At 41.3% G+C, this 15,792-nt stretch overlaps 1 protein-coding gene across 1 annotated transcript in view; it reads left to right on the forward strand.

Moving 5' to 3' along the window:
• Positions 1-15,792, forward strand: part of LOC115476883 (piezo-type mechanosensitive ion channel component 2-like) — a 157,690-nt gene that overhangs the window by 45,974 nt on the left and 95,924 nt on the right. Inside the window, exons 13-16 of the mRNA XM_030213456.1 lie at positions 2,097-2,270; positions 9,503-9,606; positions 12,148-12,311; positions 15,192-15,373. Coding sequence (XP_030069316.1) covers positions 2,097-2,270; positions 9,503-9,606; positions 12,148-12,311; positions 15,192-15,373 — 624 coding nt within the window. The remainder of the gene's footprint in view (positions 1-2,096; positions 2,271-9,502; positions 9,607-12,147; positions 12,312-15,191; positions 15,374-15,792) is intronic.

Genomic DNA, 15,792 nt, shown 5'->3' on the forward strand with positions numbered 1-15,792 from the left:
GCCTCTCCAAATTATTCGGGCCTAGATAGCCATTTCCCTCCACCTACTTCATCAAGTATTCACAATATTTTTCACAATCTTTTTACAATCTTTTCAATTATTTTCAATTTGCCTCAGTGGTACTTATTGCCCAGTCATAATTTCTGTGGAAATTACTTTAGCACCCAAATCTTCATCGGCTATATGTATTATTTTATATATGATTTAAACACTTTTCTGTGTAGATATTCGGACTGGGGGTTCAAAGACGTCCGGCATGCATGTTTCGCTGTTAAGCTGTATCAAGGACTTCCCCCTTATGCTGTTTAGCGCCAGCTCAGCTACATTACTTCCGGGATCCCCCCTGTCAAGACAGAACCCCCAGTCCAAATATCTACACAGATAAGTGTTTAAATCATATATAAAATAATACATATAGCCGATGAAGATTTGGGTGCTAAAGTAATTTCCACAGAAATTATGACTGGGCAATAAGTACCACTGAGGCAAATTGAAAATAATTGAAAAGATTGTAAAAAGATTGTGAAGAATATTGTGACTACTTGATGAAGTAGGTGGAGGGAAATGGCTTGCTTATATAATCAAATCAAACAGCTAGTTCACTAACAGATGCCAAATTTGGAAGCTTAATACAATGAAAGTTAGTTCACCTTTTTACAAATTTTATTGAAAAAATATATATTTTCTAAGACACCAAATCAGGAACAGAATAATTGAAAACAGGAAAATCACAAACGAAATAACAAGGAACAGCAGTAAATCAATTATTCACCAGCCCACATCACTGAGGAGCGTCAAAGAACAAATTTAAGAACTAGGAAATAAAATTAACTAAGACAAGAGGAAGTATCATGGTTCCACCACAGCTGGCACATAGAGGTCTTCTCCTGTTCTGTGATTTCCACCACAGCTGGACCATCTACTCTAATGAAACCCCCAAGAGTCATCATACAACCAGGGCCGGTCTTAGCAAGTGCGGGGCCCTGTGCAGACTAATTTATGGGGCCCCATCCTAGCCCTGCCCCCACCGTAGCCCCACCCACCCCACCCTAGCTCCGCCCCCACCCTAGCTCCACCCCACTGAAAAGATTATGGAGCTGACAGCGGGCTCAGCCGGGGGAGGGGGTGGTGGGCACCGGTGGCGGGAGCGGAGCGATCATGATGATGCGGTCCGGAGCGAGCGCGGGATCATGATGATGCGGTCTGAGCAAGCAGGGCTCGGAGAGGCAGAGTTGAGGTGCGCTGTATGGGGCCCCCTAAAGCGCGGGGCCCTATGCAGCCGCCTTGGTTGCCTCTGCCTAAGACCGGCCCTGCATACAACCCTGGGGAATAATTGGTTTATTGTTTTTCCTTGTGATTTTGTCGTGATTGGTTTTCCTGTTTTCGGTTATTCTTTCCATGTATTGGTGTATTGAAAAAATATTTTTTTTCAATAAAGTACAAAAAAGAAGGAAAGAAAGAAAAAAAAAATTAGCTCACCATGTGCAAAGTGAGGCTCATCATTGTTTTTATTTGAATCGTAAACCACTTTGACTAGTAAATGCAAATAAAACTACTAATTTTTCTGGTCATCTGTTTAACTGTATTTGTGCAGTCAAAAGCGTGCTTGTCTGGATGCATTGCTTGAGGTCTTTCAGGCTCTCAGGTTTGCATATTCACTTTGCCGCTGAAAACATATGAGACATCTCACTGCACCCTGTGCCAGTCTGTGATCGAACCGCAGCTCACGCCTTTGAAAGGTTAGCCCACATCCAATAACTCACATTAAGGGCCTCTTTTAGCAAACCGTACTAGCAATTCTCGGTGCGACAATGCTTACAAAGCGGGCTTAGTCAGCATTGCCAAAGAAGGCCCTTAATTTGACTTCAGCACCACCTGTGGCAAAAAATGAGCCACAGGCCGTAACACCTCTACAGCCTATGAAAGTCAAAATGATCTGTAGACTGCAGGGTGACTTGTCATGGAGCAGATGACTGCTCTTTCCCAGCCCTCCCCCGCCACCCTCATGATGGGTTTGCCGGTTAGTGAGAGTCATCTGCTGATTTCCCACCACTGTCTGAGTTTTTTTTGTTCTCTTTTTCTCTTTTCACGGATAGCTTGAAAGATGTGGGCCTGGAGCAGTTTAGCACGGTGGAGCTATTTGCTGGAATTCTGCTTCCTTCCTCCTTTCTGCTCTTCTGCATCCTTCAACTTTATTACTTTAATGAGGACTTTCTGAAGCTCACTGACCTGAACGATATTCCCATCAGGGAGGGCGGTGTTTCTGAGAGGTATGCAACTAGGGAGTAACTCTCAAAAGGTGGCCCAAAGGTAGGTTGTGGGATGCTATATGCTACACGCGAGTTCTGTTTCAGTAATTATGAAGGCTGGTGTAAACGCTTGCGACTAATTGCTGCCGGTTAGGTGCGTAACAGATGGTATTCTATAATCCACCACGCATAACACCATATTTTTATTTATTTATTTAATACATTTATACCCCGCATTTTCCCACTAGATGTAGGCTCAATGTAGCTTACATAGAACCATAGGGAAGACTATAGTACAGAAAAGTACAATTAAGCAGTGTAAAAGAAAGGTAATAAACAAATAGGAATCATTTAGTCAACGAAGATAGCAAAAGATAATACAAGGTTACAAGGTAATAAGGTCCATGAATCTTGCTGAAACCAGGAATGGGTGGGTTAGGTTGAGTCTGGAAAGTAAGCCTTCTTGAATAGGATGGTCTTCAATAATTTTCTGAAATTTAGGTATGATATCATACAAGGCCGGACGGCCGGCTAATATTCAGTGCAGAAAACGAAACAAGGAATGAGGATTGACCTGTGTTACAGTGAGATGGGAATGTCTTTTTTAAATGGACAAGAAGTTTTATGAATGTTTTGATGTCTATTTTTCAATTTTTCACTGTGCACAGTATTTATTTATATTTTTTCAGTGACTAGATGATATTCATTGAATGGAGTTTTGCTTAAGCTATATTTTTATAATCTAAGATTGCTCTGGTTTTTTTTATTGGCTACAATAGGTTTCTCTCTCTGTAGGGAGATGTTTTCTATAGTGGCTTTTTTCGGAGCGTCTTAGGAAACCCATGAAAAAAGCCTGTAGTGGAAGACCATCTCTGTAAGCTTCCCGGGCAGTTAAGGATTTGTTGGTTAAATAGTATCAATAAGCTTGAATCATCTGTCATTATCATCTTGAGCAAAATATAGATTGTGTTGGTTTTTATTTTATTGTGCCATGCTTTCAGTATATATAATAAATCCTGAAATCAAGGTAAATAAATAAATGAGTACAAGAAAATGGAAGAAGTCCTACAAGTAGAAGGAGCAGCTAAAGGTTTCTGCAATCAACAGGTGAGAAATATAATTAATATGAGAAGAGGTAATTGCAGGAATGATGTGCAGAGATGGGAGGGGGCTGAAGTATACTGAAAGTTTATGGGATCCCTCCTCAGGCAGGGTTATAAAGCAAATTATGCCCCTCTTTGAGCTGCTCCATTTTAACCTGTCTCAGTTTTTTGCTATAAAAGATCTGAATAATTCATACAAAATATTGACTTCTGGTTCAGCTTAAATCTACTCATTTTAAAAAATAAAGGAAGGTGTCTAGTGTTTAAAGCACAAGACTAAGGCCCCCTTTTACCAAGCTGTGGCAAAAGGGGGCTGCTGTTGGCGTCGGTGCGTGTTTTACACGCTCGCCGAGGCCCCCTTTGACCGCAGGTGGTAAAAGGGCTGGTCTCGTGTTCCTGCAGGAAATAGCTGGGCAGCAGGTAAAGCAGTTGCCGTGTGGCCATTTCAGGGGGGAGCCCTTACCACCACCCATTGAGGTAGCGGTAAGGGCTTAACCCAGTGGTAACCAGGCAGCACTCAGCACTGCCCTATTACCGCCAGGTACTGTCCGGTGCTACACATTTTTGTTGCGCCGGAAATGACGGCATGGTAGGGGTGGGAAGTACTGCCAGGCTGCTACGGTAGCCTGGCGGTACTTCTGTTATAGCGAACGGTAAGCCCGCATTGGGCTTACTGCTGCTTAGTAAAAGGAGCCCTAAGAGCGTGGAACTCCTTGAACAGCCTGAGCTTTGTGAGATCTTTTGCAAATTACTACTACTACTTACCATTTCTAAAGCGCTACTAGACGTACGCAGCGCTGTACAATTGAACATGAAGAGACAGTCCCTGCTCGACATAGCTTACAATCTAATTAGGACAGACAAACAGGACAAACAAGAGATAAGGAAATATTAAGGTGAGGATGATAAAATAAGGGCTCTGAACAAGTGAATAAGGGTTAGGAGTTAAAAGCAGCATCAAAAAGGTGGGCTTTTAGCTTAGATTTGAAGACGGCCAGAGATGGAGCTTGATGTACCAGCTCAGGAAGTCTATTCCAGGCATATGGTGCAGCAAGATAAAAGGAACGGAGTCTGGAGTTAGCAGTGGAGGAGAAGGATGCAGATAAGAGAGATTTACCCAGTGAACAGAGTTCCCGGGAAGGAATGTAGGGAGAAATGAGAGTGGAGAGGTACTGAGGAGCTGCAGAGTGAATGCACTTATAGGTCAATAAGAGGAGTTTGAAATGTATGTGGAAACGGATAGGAAGCCAGTGAAGTGACTTGAGGAGAGGGCTAATATGAGCATAATGACATTGGCAGAATATTAGTCGTACACCAGAATTTTGAACAGATTGAAGAGGAGAGAGATGGCTAAGTGGGAGACCTGTGAGAAGCAAGTTGCAATAGACTAAGCGAGAGGTGATAAGAGTGTGGATGAGGGTTCTGGTAGTGTGCTCAGAAAGGAAAGGACGAATTTTGCTGATATTATAGAGAAAGAAACGACAGGTTTTAGCAGTCTGTTGAATATGTGCAGAGAAGGAGAGGGGGAAGTCGAAATTACTGTATCCGCCCCCCCCTCACCTTAATTTACCTGGCTGGAATGGGATAGTAATTCTATCCTTCTCACTTACACCTCTCCCATGTGGTGTCACAGAATGCCAAATCATTTATTCCATCATTGACAAGTCATAAATCAGATTTTAACCATAAGATGTTTTCTTTCTAGTAAGAAGAAGATTGAATATCGTGTTTTCATTGTAGCCAACATGTAAGTGTCATGAGAAAATACCTCACTATTCTTTTCTTTAAACTTAAAAAATAATCATTTCATGATAATTGACTAAAATTTTGGGCTGGATTCAGATTTTACAAGCTGGAAGGTAATTCAAGGAAATACTCCTTTACAGAGAGGATAGTAGACTTGGAAAAGTCTACTAACAGAGATGGTGGAATGTGATAATGCTTGGCTCTGGTTAAGGGAAGGAGAGGACGAGATGCTCAGTAGGATCTGTGGTAACAGGGTAGGCTGGGTGGGTCAGCAGAGCCAGCATTTAACACTCTTACACCTTCAAAAAGAGGATTCAATTATTCAAATAAGAATGTTTCTATTCCTGGGTGGAAATTGAGGCAAGGTATATACAGTGGGGGAAATAAGTATTTGATCCCTTGCTGATTTTGTAAGTTTGCCCACTGACAAAGACATGAGCAGCCCATAATTGAAGGGTAGGTTATTGGTAACAGTGAGAGATAGCACATCACAAATTAAATCCGGAAAATCACATTGTGGAAAGTATATGAATTTATTTGCATTCTGCAGAGGGAAATAAGTATTTGATCCCCCACCAACCAGTAAGAGATCTGGCCCCTACAGACCAGGTAGATGCTCCAAATCAACTCGTTACCTGCATGACAGACAGCTGTCGGCAATGGTCACCTGTATGAAAGACACCTGTCCACAGACTCAGTGAATCAGTCAGACTCTAACCTCTACAAAATGGCCAAGAGCAAGGAGCTGTCTAAGGATGTCAGGGACAAGATCATACACCTGCACAAGGCTGGAATGGGCTACAAAACCATCAGTAAGACGCTGGGCGAGAAGGAGACAACTGTTGGTGCCATAGTAAGAAAATGGAAGAAGTACAAAATGACTGTCAATCGACAAAGATCTGGGGCTCCACGCAAAATCTCACCTCGTGGGGTATCCTTGATGATGAGGAAGGTTAGAAATCAGCCTACAACTACAAGGGGGGAACTTGTCAATGATCTCAAGGCAGCTGGGACCACTGTCACCACGAAAACCATTGGTAACACATTACGACATAACGGATTGCAATCCTGCAGTGCCCGCAAGGTCCCCCTGCTCCGGAAGGCACATGTGATGGCCCGTCTGAAGTTTGCCAGTGAACACCTGGATGATGCCGAGAGTGATTGGGAGAAGGTGCTGTGGTCAGATGAGACAAAAATTGAGCTCTTTGGCATGAACTCAACTCGCTGTGTTTGGAGGAAGAGAAATGCTGCCTATGACCCAAAGAACACCGTCCCCACTGTCAAGCATGGAGGTGGAAATGTTATGTTTTGGGGGTGTTTCTCTGCTAAGGGCACAGGACTACTTCACCGCATCAATGGGAGAATGGATGGGGCCATGTACCGTACAATTCTGAGTGACAACCTCCTTCCCTCCGCCAGGGCCTTAAAAATGGGTCGTGGCTGGGTCTTCCAGCACGACAATGACCCAAAACATACAGCCAAGGCAACAAAGGAGTGGCTCAGGAAGAAGCACATTAGGGTCATGGAGTGGCCTAGCCAGTCACCAGACCTTAATCCCATTGAAAACTTATGGAGGGAGCTGAAGATGCGAGTTGCCAAGCGACAGCCCAGAACTCTTAATGATTTAGAGATGATCTGCAAAGAGGAGTGGACCAAAATTCCTCCTGACATGTGTGCAAACCTCATCATCAACTACAGAAGACGTCTGACCACTGTGCTTGCCAACAAGGGTTTTGCCACCAAGTATTAGGTCTTGTTTGCCAGAGGGATTAAATACTTATTTCCCTCTGCAGAATGCAAATAAATTCATATACTTTCCACAATGTGATTTTCCGGATTTAATTTGTGATGTGCTATCTCTCACTGTTACCAATAACCTACCCTTCAATTATGGGCTGCTCATGTCTTTGTCAGTGGGCAAACTTACAAAATCAGCAAGGGATCAAATACTTATTTCCCCCACTGTAGAATGCCGGGGATAATGCATATTTGAGCTAGTATTTGAAACATTTATACACATACCTGGCATGTAAATTTTAGCATCTACTTTATTAGAATTATCACATAAACACATAGAATGTTTGTCATGTTTGTATTGTTCTACTTCATTATGTATGGTATATTGTAACCTACTATGCATTTTAGAATAGTGGGGTATAAGTTTTCTAATATATTATTAACGTATAGTAACATAGTAGATGACGGCAGAAAAAGACCTGCATGGTCCATCCAGTCTGCCCAACAAGGCAAACTCATATGTGCTAGTTTTTGCGTATATCTTACCTTGATTTGTAACTGTCATTTTCAGGGCACAGACCGTACAAGTCTTCCCAGCACTATTAAGCTCTGGAACTCGTTGCTGGAGGATTTGGTAAAAGCAGTTAGCATAGCTGGGTTTAAAAATGTTTGGTCAAATTCCTGGAAGAAAAGTCCAGGGAAAGCCGTAGCTTCTCCCTAGGGTCAGGGGCATGGAATCTTGCTACTTTTTGGGATCCTGTCAGATACTCATGACCTGGATTGGGCCACTGTTGGAAACAGGAAACTGGGTAGATGGACATTTGGTCTGACCCACTAGTATGGCAATTCTTAGGTTCTTATGCATGTAACAATTGCATTGCCACCTGGGTGCAAGTTTGAATCCTTAAAACAATTTAAAAAAAATAAAATGAGAAAAGTTTTACTTTCACCTTGATTTCATGTTTCTTTCATTTCTGTCTGCTTTCTGGACCTGATACTTTTTGTCAATTTCTACTTGTTATTCCTTAATTTGTTAGGTCAGTGCTTCTGGCTTATTACCGTTAATATGTTGTACACTACCTTGAGTGAATTCCTCTCAAAAAGGTTGCTAACAAATTATAATAATAATACCTTAAATTGCCAGAGTATTTTCAGGATGAACTGATTTTTACTGAAGAATTCTCCTATCAATATGAAAAAAATAACTGCATTCTAATTTTCCTTCCTTCTCCAGTCTGAAAGAAAATATTGAGAAAATGCAGGCTAGGTAAGACATTGGGAGGTGAAGAAAGAGTTGGTTTCTCTGTCTGTTTTCTTTATCGGGGACCTTCAGTGCCACTGTGTTATGACATGTACTGCAAGGCCAATAGTTTGACTATATCTAAGGTTATTTTGTGGGCTGCACGTCTGATCCCATTAATTTCTGTAACCTCCTTCCTGAGAGGAATGAAGTCCAACATTCATTACAACACCTCCAAGGTTTACGTAGACTTTGCTGAAGACCTCTCATGGATATGAGTGTTGAAACCAATGATCTCCATCACTCTCTGTCCTATACCTATAGTTCAGAGCAGGCTCGTAATTTAGACGTGGAAGAATTCTCCACAGGTTCTTCTTTCAAAGCATCGATAAAATAGTGTGGTTGTCATGTTAGTTCACTTTAAAGGTAATAAATAGAAACGAAACAAAGAGAAGATGCTACCTTTTTATTAGACTAACTTTATACATTTTTAAAATAGCTTTCAAAAGTAATACCTTCTTCAGGCCAGAAATATGCATAAGATCATACATATCGCAATATATAAACGAAACATTTAAGCATTCCATTGACAGTCTCATGGGGAGCAGTATAATTTTATGGTTTATAATGTGATAGGAAGCCCAGACACCAACAAAAGAGATCTTAACAAAGATCTGGGTTTCTATCATATTACAAACCATGAAATCATACTGTTTTGTCACCTTCTGATCATCCATCCATCCATCTTTCCCTGTATCCCACCCTCACCTCTGTCAGACTGTCAGTGGAATGCTTTTATGTTCCATTTATATTGTCATCTTTTGCTCATTTCTGAACGGAAGAAGAATGTGCTGCCTTCAAATATCTAGTCAAAAAATGTATTACGTTAGTCCAAAAAACCTCAGTATCATCTTATCTTTTTTTGTTTGTTTTATTTCTATTTATTACCTTTAAAGCTGTCACTTTTCAAACATCTGGTCTGGGAGCTACATGCCTTTGATGCAAAGCACCTCTTTCTGTTTTGTGGGTCTGCAATTATTATTCCTACACTAGTCTTGAGGGAGAAACAGAGCTCATACAGAGAGGGAAATAAACCAGCTAGAAACAGAAGCATAGAAAAATGTAAGCAGATAAAGACCATATGGCCTATGCAGTCTGCCCATCCATACCATCGCCAATCACTTCCTTAGAGATCCCATGCACTTGTCCCAAGCTGTCTTGAATTCATATACTGTTTTCATCTCCACCAGCTCTGACTTATAGAAACCCCTCCCTTTATATGTCTCCAGTGTGCAAAAAACCATGATTCAATGGACAACCATTAACTATTTCATTCCCATAAAGGTAAATTATATTTACACATGCACAAATGGCACTTTTAAGCTTAAGAAAAGTTGTAGATATCTCTCTCTTCTACTTCTGAACAGGTTAGCAGCTAAAAGATTGCAAGATACAAGTCAAAATACCTTGGACAAGGTAGACAGCCTAACACTGGATGAAGATGTAAAACCAATGGTGCACAAGGCTTCAGGTGATGATCTTCTGAATGTAGTTCACAAAGGCTGATGTGCCACCTGGATAAGTACTGCTGACCAGGTCTGGTCAGTGATTTTCAGACATATTATTTGGGTGGGTGGTAAAAACCTATTCTACCGAAACACCTAGGTCCTGTTATAGAATATTAGCATGCCTCCATGGAAAGTGCTGAGGTGGTTCTCGGAGTTATCCTGTTGGTGGCAATATTCAAAGTTGGTTAATTGGATAACTATCTGGAGAGAAATTCTGGTCTGACTTTACCCGGTTAGCCATCTAAATGATGGGCTGAATATCTGTACTATCCAGATAGCGCTGACACTGACCGCTCAATCCAGATATTCAGTTCTGGCTAATAAGGATGATTCTAAAAACTGGGCATTACCATTTAGATACCAATTGCACATGTAAATGTTTAGAATGCTAGCATAAAAATCCAAAAGAGGAGTGAAGTGCACAACCATAAACTCTAAATAAACTTCACTAGTTAGTGTAAGGGAATTCAAAATGTGCCAGCATACAATGAATGAACCCACACTGCTATCAATGTCTATCTTCAATAGAGGAAAAAACCTCAGAAAACAGAAGGGTGTTATACAAAACTAACACCTCAGTTTCTCAATCATAGGCTTTAGCAAAAAAACTCCATATATTTTAATTATAACTTCAATTTTTTATAAAGTTTTTGCAAAGTTTTAATACATTTTATCAAGCACTTAGCTTTAATTCTTGTTGCAGAATGTCACCTTCTGCAACAAGAATTACAGCTAAGTACTTCTAAAGAGTTTTTATGATAAAATTTTTTTTAAAAAACCTTACAAAACCTTTATAAAAAACTTGAAGTTATAATTAAAATATATTCTGTAAATCATGCATAGCATATATTTTCAAGGGGGGCATACACATGGATGGAGCCTGGGTGGGACATAGGTAGAGCTTCCATTTATGTGCATCCATGCTGCAATTAGTAGCCATACATTTATGCCAGCTCTATGGCTGGTGTTCGTGCAGGCCCCTACATGTTAGATATGCTGATCCCAAGTTACGCTAGTATTCTATAATGGAATATAGGTGCCTAGAATAGGCTCCCACTGCCTGCCCTCTGGATGCCTAAATGGAGGTGCTCACTAGTAGAATTGTCCCATTATGAGCTAGATTCAATAAATGGCACCCAAAGTTAGGCACCGGGATGATTTGAGCTAAGCTAGTATTCTGCACAAGGCATCCTTTATAACATACCAGCCTAGCACACATTTCATGCCTAACTTTGGCCTTGAGCACTTACACCTGCCAAATCTGTACAGAATGCAGGGGCAGTGGCGTAGCTACGTGGGGGCCTGGGCCCCCATAGATTTGGCTCCAGACCCCCCTGCCAATGACCCTCTTGACCCCCTCCTACCGCCAACCCTCCCCTGCCGTCGCCTACCTTTGCTGGCGGGGGACCCCAACCTCCTCCAGCCGAGGTCCTCTTCTTCTGGTGCAAGGCTTTGTTCTGTCTCTGGGAGTCTGGTGGGAGGGGGGGTTGAGAGGGTCGTCGTCGGGGGGGGGGTCAAAGTTGTTGGTGGTGGTGGTGGCGGCGACGGCGGGGGGGGGGGGGTCAGCAGCACTCGGGGGGAGCTAAAATCTGCCCCCTCACCTCAGGTTCTGGACCCCCCTCCCGCCGAAGTCTGGCTATGCCCCTGTGCACGGGTATATGGATACTAGCACTAACTTTTCAGATTTATTTTAGGCATGTTGGCTGGTGTTTAAAAAACATGCTGACTGCTTTGGCTGAATATTGACCCACTAGTTTCCTCACTAGGGTTGTCAGGGTCTTCCAGTTATAACCAAGAATCAGAAGTCCTACTTGTAAGAGGCATCTCTGCATCAGTGATGTTCACTAGATAGAAAGATGAGATGCTCAAGTTGCGTCCTTTTCAGTAACTTCCTTGACTATTTTAATTTCCTCATGCAGAACTTCTTTTAGATTTTACTTACAATCACCAGGTAGGAATCAGCAGAAGAAATCCTTTTGTTTCCACTGCCTATAAAGGTTTGGACTTGCAAATGCAGAAGAATGGTCAAATTAGCACAATTCTTTTTCTGTATAAGTTATGTTGTCAATCCATAAACGTTTTAGGAGACTGAATGTGACAGGAAAAAGCTATTGGGTTGTAGGAGTAAACCTGTAGCACTGCGAAGAATTTCTAGACACAACACCCATCCTGTTAGAATATCAATGAAATGCTTTGATGTCCCCATGCATACCCCCACCCTCCCACTCTGTCAGACTGTCAAAGTAATGCTTTGATGTTTCTCTTATATATACTATCTGCTACCACATTTGCTTATTTCCGATCTGACGAAGAAGGGCAACCTTCGAAAGCTAATCAAAAAATGTATTAAGTTATGTCCAATAAAAAAGGTATCATCTTATTTTCTTTTCCATGTTTTATTTTGTTTGATTTCTACTGATAACCTTTAAGAGTGGACTAACACGGCTACCACACCTCTCTACTAGACACAACATTAAAGCCAGAACTCTTCCTTTTTGTCTTAGAGGAAGGGACAGATAAGTGGATCGTGTTGATTGACCAGGCGACCGCAATTTTCCTGAAGCTGTTGGGGGTCATCCGTGAAACTCAGATGTTATTCTGGAGACTCCTAGAACTGCACACTATTAAAATCGTCTCCACTGTGACCATCTGGCTTACCCTCCAAGAGGTCAGTGAGTAGACGACATCAGGTAAGACTGAAGTTGTCTCCTTTTAATAGTGGGTTGAACACCTGGCGCTGTTGGTGGAATAAATTTGTGGATTGATATATAACATCCATCCTGTTTACCAATCACTGCAAACTTCTCTACCATTGCAATACAAGGAGATACTCTTGCCAAATAAGACTTTAATTAGAAAGAACAGTGTGTTAGCTCAGTGTCTGCCCAGCATTGGGAAAAAAGGTTTATCAAAGATGCTTAACTGCTCATGTAAACTATTGTAGCTCTGTCATTGTAGAATTTCAAACTCTTTACCGTATTTTATAGTTGTTGGACGCCTGCAGTTGCTGCGTTAGGTACTGAGTTTCCATGTCCATAGCAGGGAGATTTTCTTTGCAGGGATATGATTTTCTGTTGCTTGATTAATGCAGTTGTGCAACTGAAGTTAAATGATTTCAACTATAACTCCATTCCTGTCACAGTTGCTGAATTTCAGGAAACGAAAGAGATCCCAAAACATAAAAATGTTTCTAACATTTAAATTCCTTTTGAGCAATTTCTCTGTTTTCTAGAATACTTTCCAGGTGTCTCCTGATGCCTTTGGGAAGACATATCAGAGGTGATTTTCAGTTTATACAAGTATTAGGATCAGTAGATTGGGGTAAAGAAATGGGAGGCGGGTGGCTGTTGGTTTACATATGGGAACTCATACGCTCATCTAATGAGAAGGTTAGAGGACCAAAAAGCAAAAACAACAAAACTGGTTTGGAAAGAGAAATACCTTGGAGGTGGTCAAGCTTGTTTGGCTGACAGCTGTTTGTACCTTTAGCTGGAGTAGAGTAAATGGCCCAGCTGGTCCTTATTTGCCATCTTTTATTATGTTACTAGCTGGAATTATGAACATCCTATATTTGTTTTTGGGAAAGGTTTATTTATTTATTTTGTCACTTATACCCACATTATGCAATTGAGAATTGTTTCATTGTGGCTTACAATGAAGGTAGAAAGTACAACCAGGGAGTAATAAGCACATTGATGGTGGAGTACAGAGGGTGGGGAAAGTGGTTGTGATGGGGTGAGAAGCAAGCTTCCATAACAAGAGAGAAAAGGTTACTGGGTTAGGATCATTTTGACCGCATGGCAAATAGAGGGATCAGACTGTGTAGTGTAATGCGCTAAGAGAGCATTAGTTGGAAGAGAGAGTAGGGGATAGGCAGTCGATTAGGTTCTTTTGTTGGAGGAACAGAGTGGTGCAGTCGGAGGGAATTTTGTAGGGCTTGTCAATGAGAGGTTTTGTGTGTTGTTTGATTTGTTGAGTGTGCTTGTTGGATCATTCTGGGAAGTATTCTTTAAAGTATATGGCTTTTAGGAGTTTCCTGACTCTAACGTAGCTGGAAATGCCTCGAATGTTCCTTGGTAAAGAATTCCAGAGTTTTGGGCCTAGATATGCAAAGTGTGCTGCATGTGTGGTTTTATATTTTATATTTTGGCAATGTGGAAGGAGAAATAACAGATAATTATGGGACTCTTTTACTGAGTATCGAATTGGTAGATCGATTAGGTTTTTCATATAGCTTGGCGCCTGTCCATGTATTTGTAGATCAATGTGCTTAGTTTGAAGGATATTTGTGCTTTTATGGGGAGCCAGTGGAGATTCTTCAGCAGTGGGTGTGCTCTCGCAAATTTGGGGCTTCCATGGATGAGTCTCATGGCAGTGTTCTGGCTGTCTATAGTGTTTTCAGGGTAGAGTCTTTGCAACCCGCATGTACTCCATTGCAGTAATCAAGATGGGATAGCACCATGGTCTACTCTGGACTAACATTCAAGAAGATAGTTGTCGGGAAGTAGTTTCTTATTTGTTTCAGTTTCCACATGGTTTGGAACATCATTTTGGTGACTTTTGCATCCTGTTTATCAAGAATATGGTCTCTCCATAGTCGATGACCTAAAGAATAATACAACCCAATTTCATACTCAGGAACCTTCATGTATTACTATAATTTATTCTTCCAATTTCTTACTCAGGAACTTTCATGTATTACCATAATTTATTCTTCCTTAACATATATATGTACATGATATATATCTATACCATGATCTGTTCACGTATGTTATGTTACATGTATGTTACCATGTATGTATGCAACTTAACACATTACCATTTGTAATTCTGTTACCCGGAAATGGCAACTGCCATTACGGCAAATGTAAGCCACATTGAGCCTGCAAATTGTTGGGAAAATGTGGGATACAAATGCTACAAATAAATAAAAATAAGACTTAATTCACGGTCTAAGAGTACTCCTAGTATTTTCAGATGGTCTGCAATTGGGAGCTGTGTACCATCCAGGTCTAAAGATGATATTACGGTCTTCTAGAGATTGGATGTTAGTATCAAGCATTGAGTTTTCTCTTTGTTAAGTTGAAACTTAAAAGCTGTCTACCATGATTCCATGAACATCATTCCTAGTTGGATTTTATGATTTATTTCTGATATGTCTTTATCGAATGGGATGTAGATTGCAATGTCGTCAGCATAGATGAATGGGCTGAATCCATTTTTTTAAATGTGTTTGCCAGGGGTTTCATCATTACATTGAACAGTAATGGGGATAGTGGTGAGCCTTGTGGGTGATGCAGAACAGTGGATAGAGTTGCTAAAACCTTTAAACAGTGTATGCATAGAATTTGAAAACAAGGTACAACATGCTACTACCTCAGATAGATGAGTTGCCAACCCAAATTTTCTCTATTTGCTGTCTCCCTCTTGATATCACACTATAGAAATTTAGAGAGAGAAGGAAAGGATGGTTATCTGTTTCTATGACATACATATGTATGATGTAGCAGCTGGATGAAGTTCAACTACTTTGCTCTTTTTTTCTCAGGTTTCTTTAATGAATTACATTTTCTTCATCCCTTGGGTGTTTGCCCTGCCGTATTCTAAGCTGCGTCCTCATGCTTCTTGCATCTGTACCGTTTGGTCTTGTGTGATGGTCATCTGTAAAATGATGTATCAGCTAAAATTTGTCAAGCCGTCTGAATACTCATCGAACTGTACAGCGGTAAGGTTTGACAGACCACTGAAGTTCAAGGCTAAATTTGTTCCCAGATTAGCTCCTTGCAGGATAGGGAATACTAGCCTGCAGCGAATGATGTATTTATGTATGGAATATACTGGTACCGCTGTCTAGATTCCCTGCATGATAACAACCTTTTTCAGCTCTCTCAGCTTTAAAGAAAGAGTCTTAAAGTCGCAAGTGTCCCTACACTGTAGTGGCATAGCCACAGGTGGGCCTGGGTGGGCTAAGGCCCACCCACGTTGGGCTCAGGCCCACCCAACAGTAGTACACGTTTAGCGGTAGCTGGTGGGGATCCCAAGCTCTGCCAGCTGAAGACTTCCCCCTGATGGTAACAAAAATGCTGCTCTCCATTATACTAGTACTGGTGACTGCTCAGTTTTCAGCACATGCCTGCTGCAGATTGCCA

This window comes from Microcaecilia unicolor, chromosome 8 (genome assembly GCF_901765095.1).
Source record: "Microcaecilia unicolor chromosome 8, aMicUni1.1, whole genome shotgun sequence".
NCBI lineage: Eukaryota > Metazoa > Chordata > Amphibia > Gymnophiona > Siphonopidae > Microcaecilia > Microcaecilia unicolor.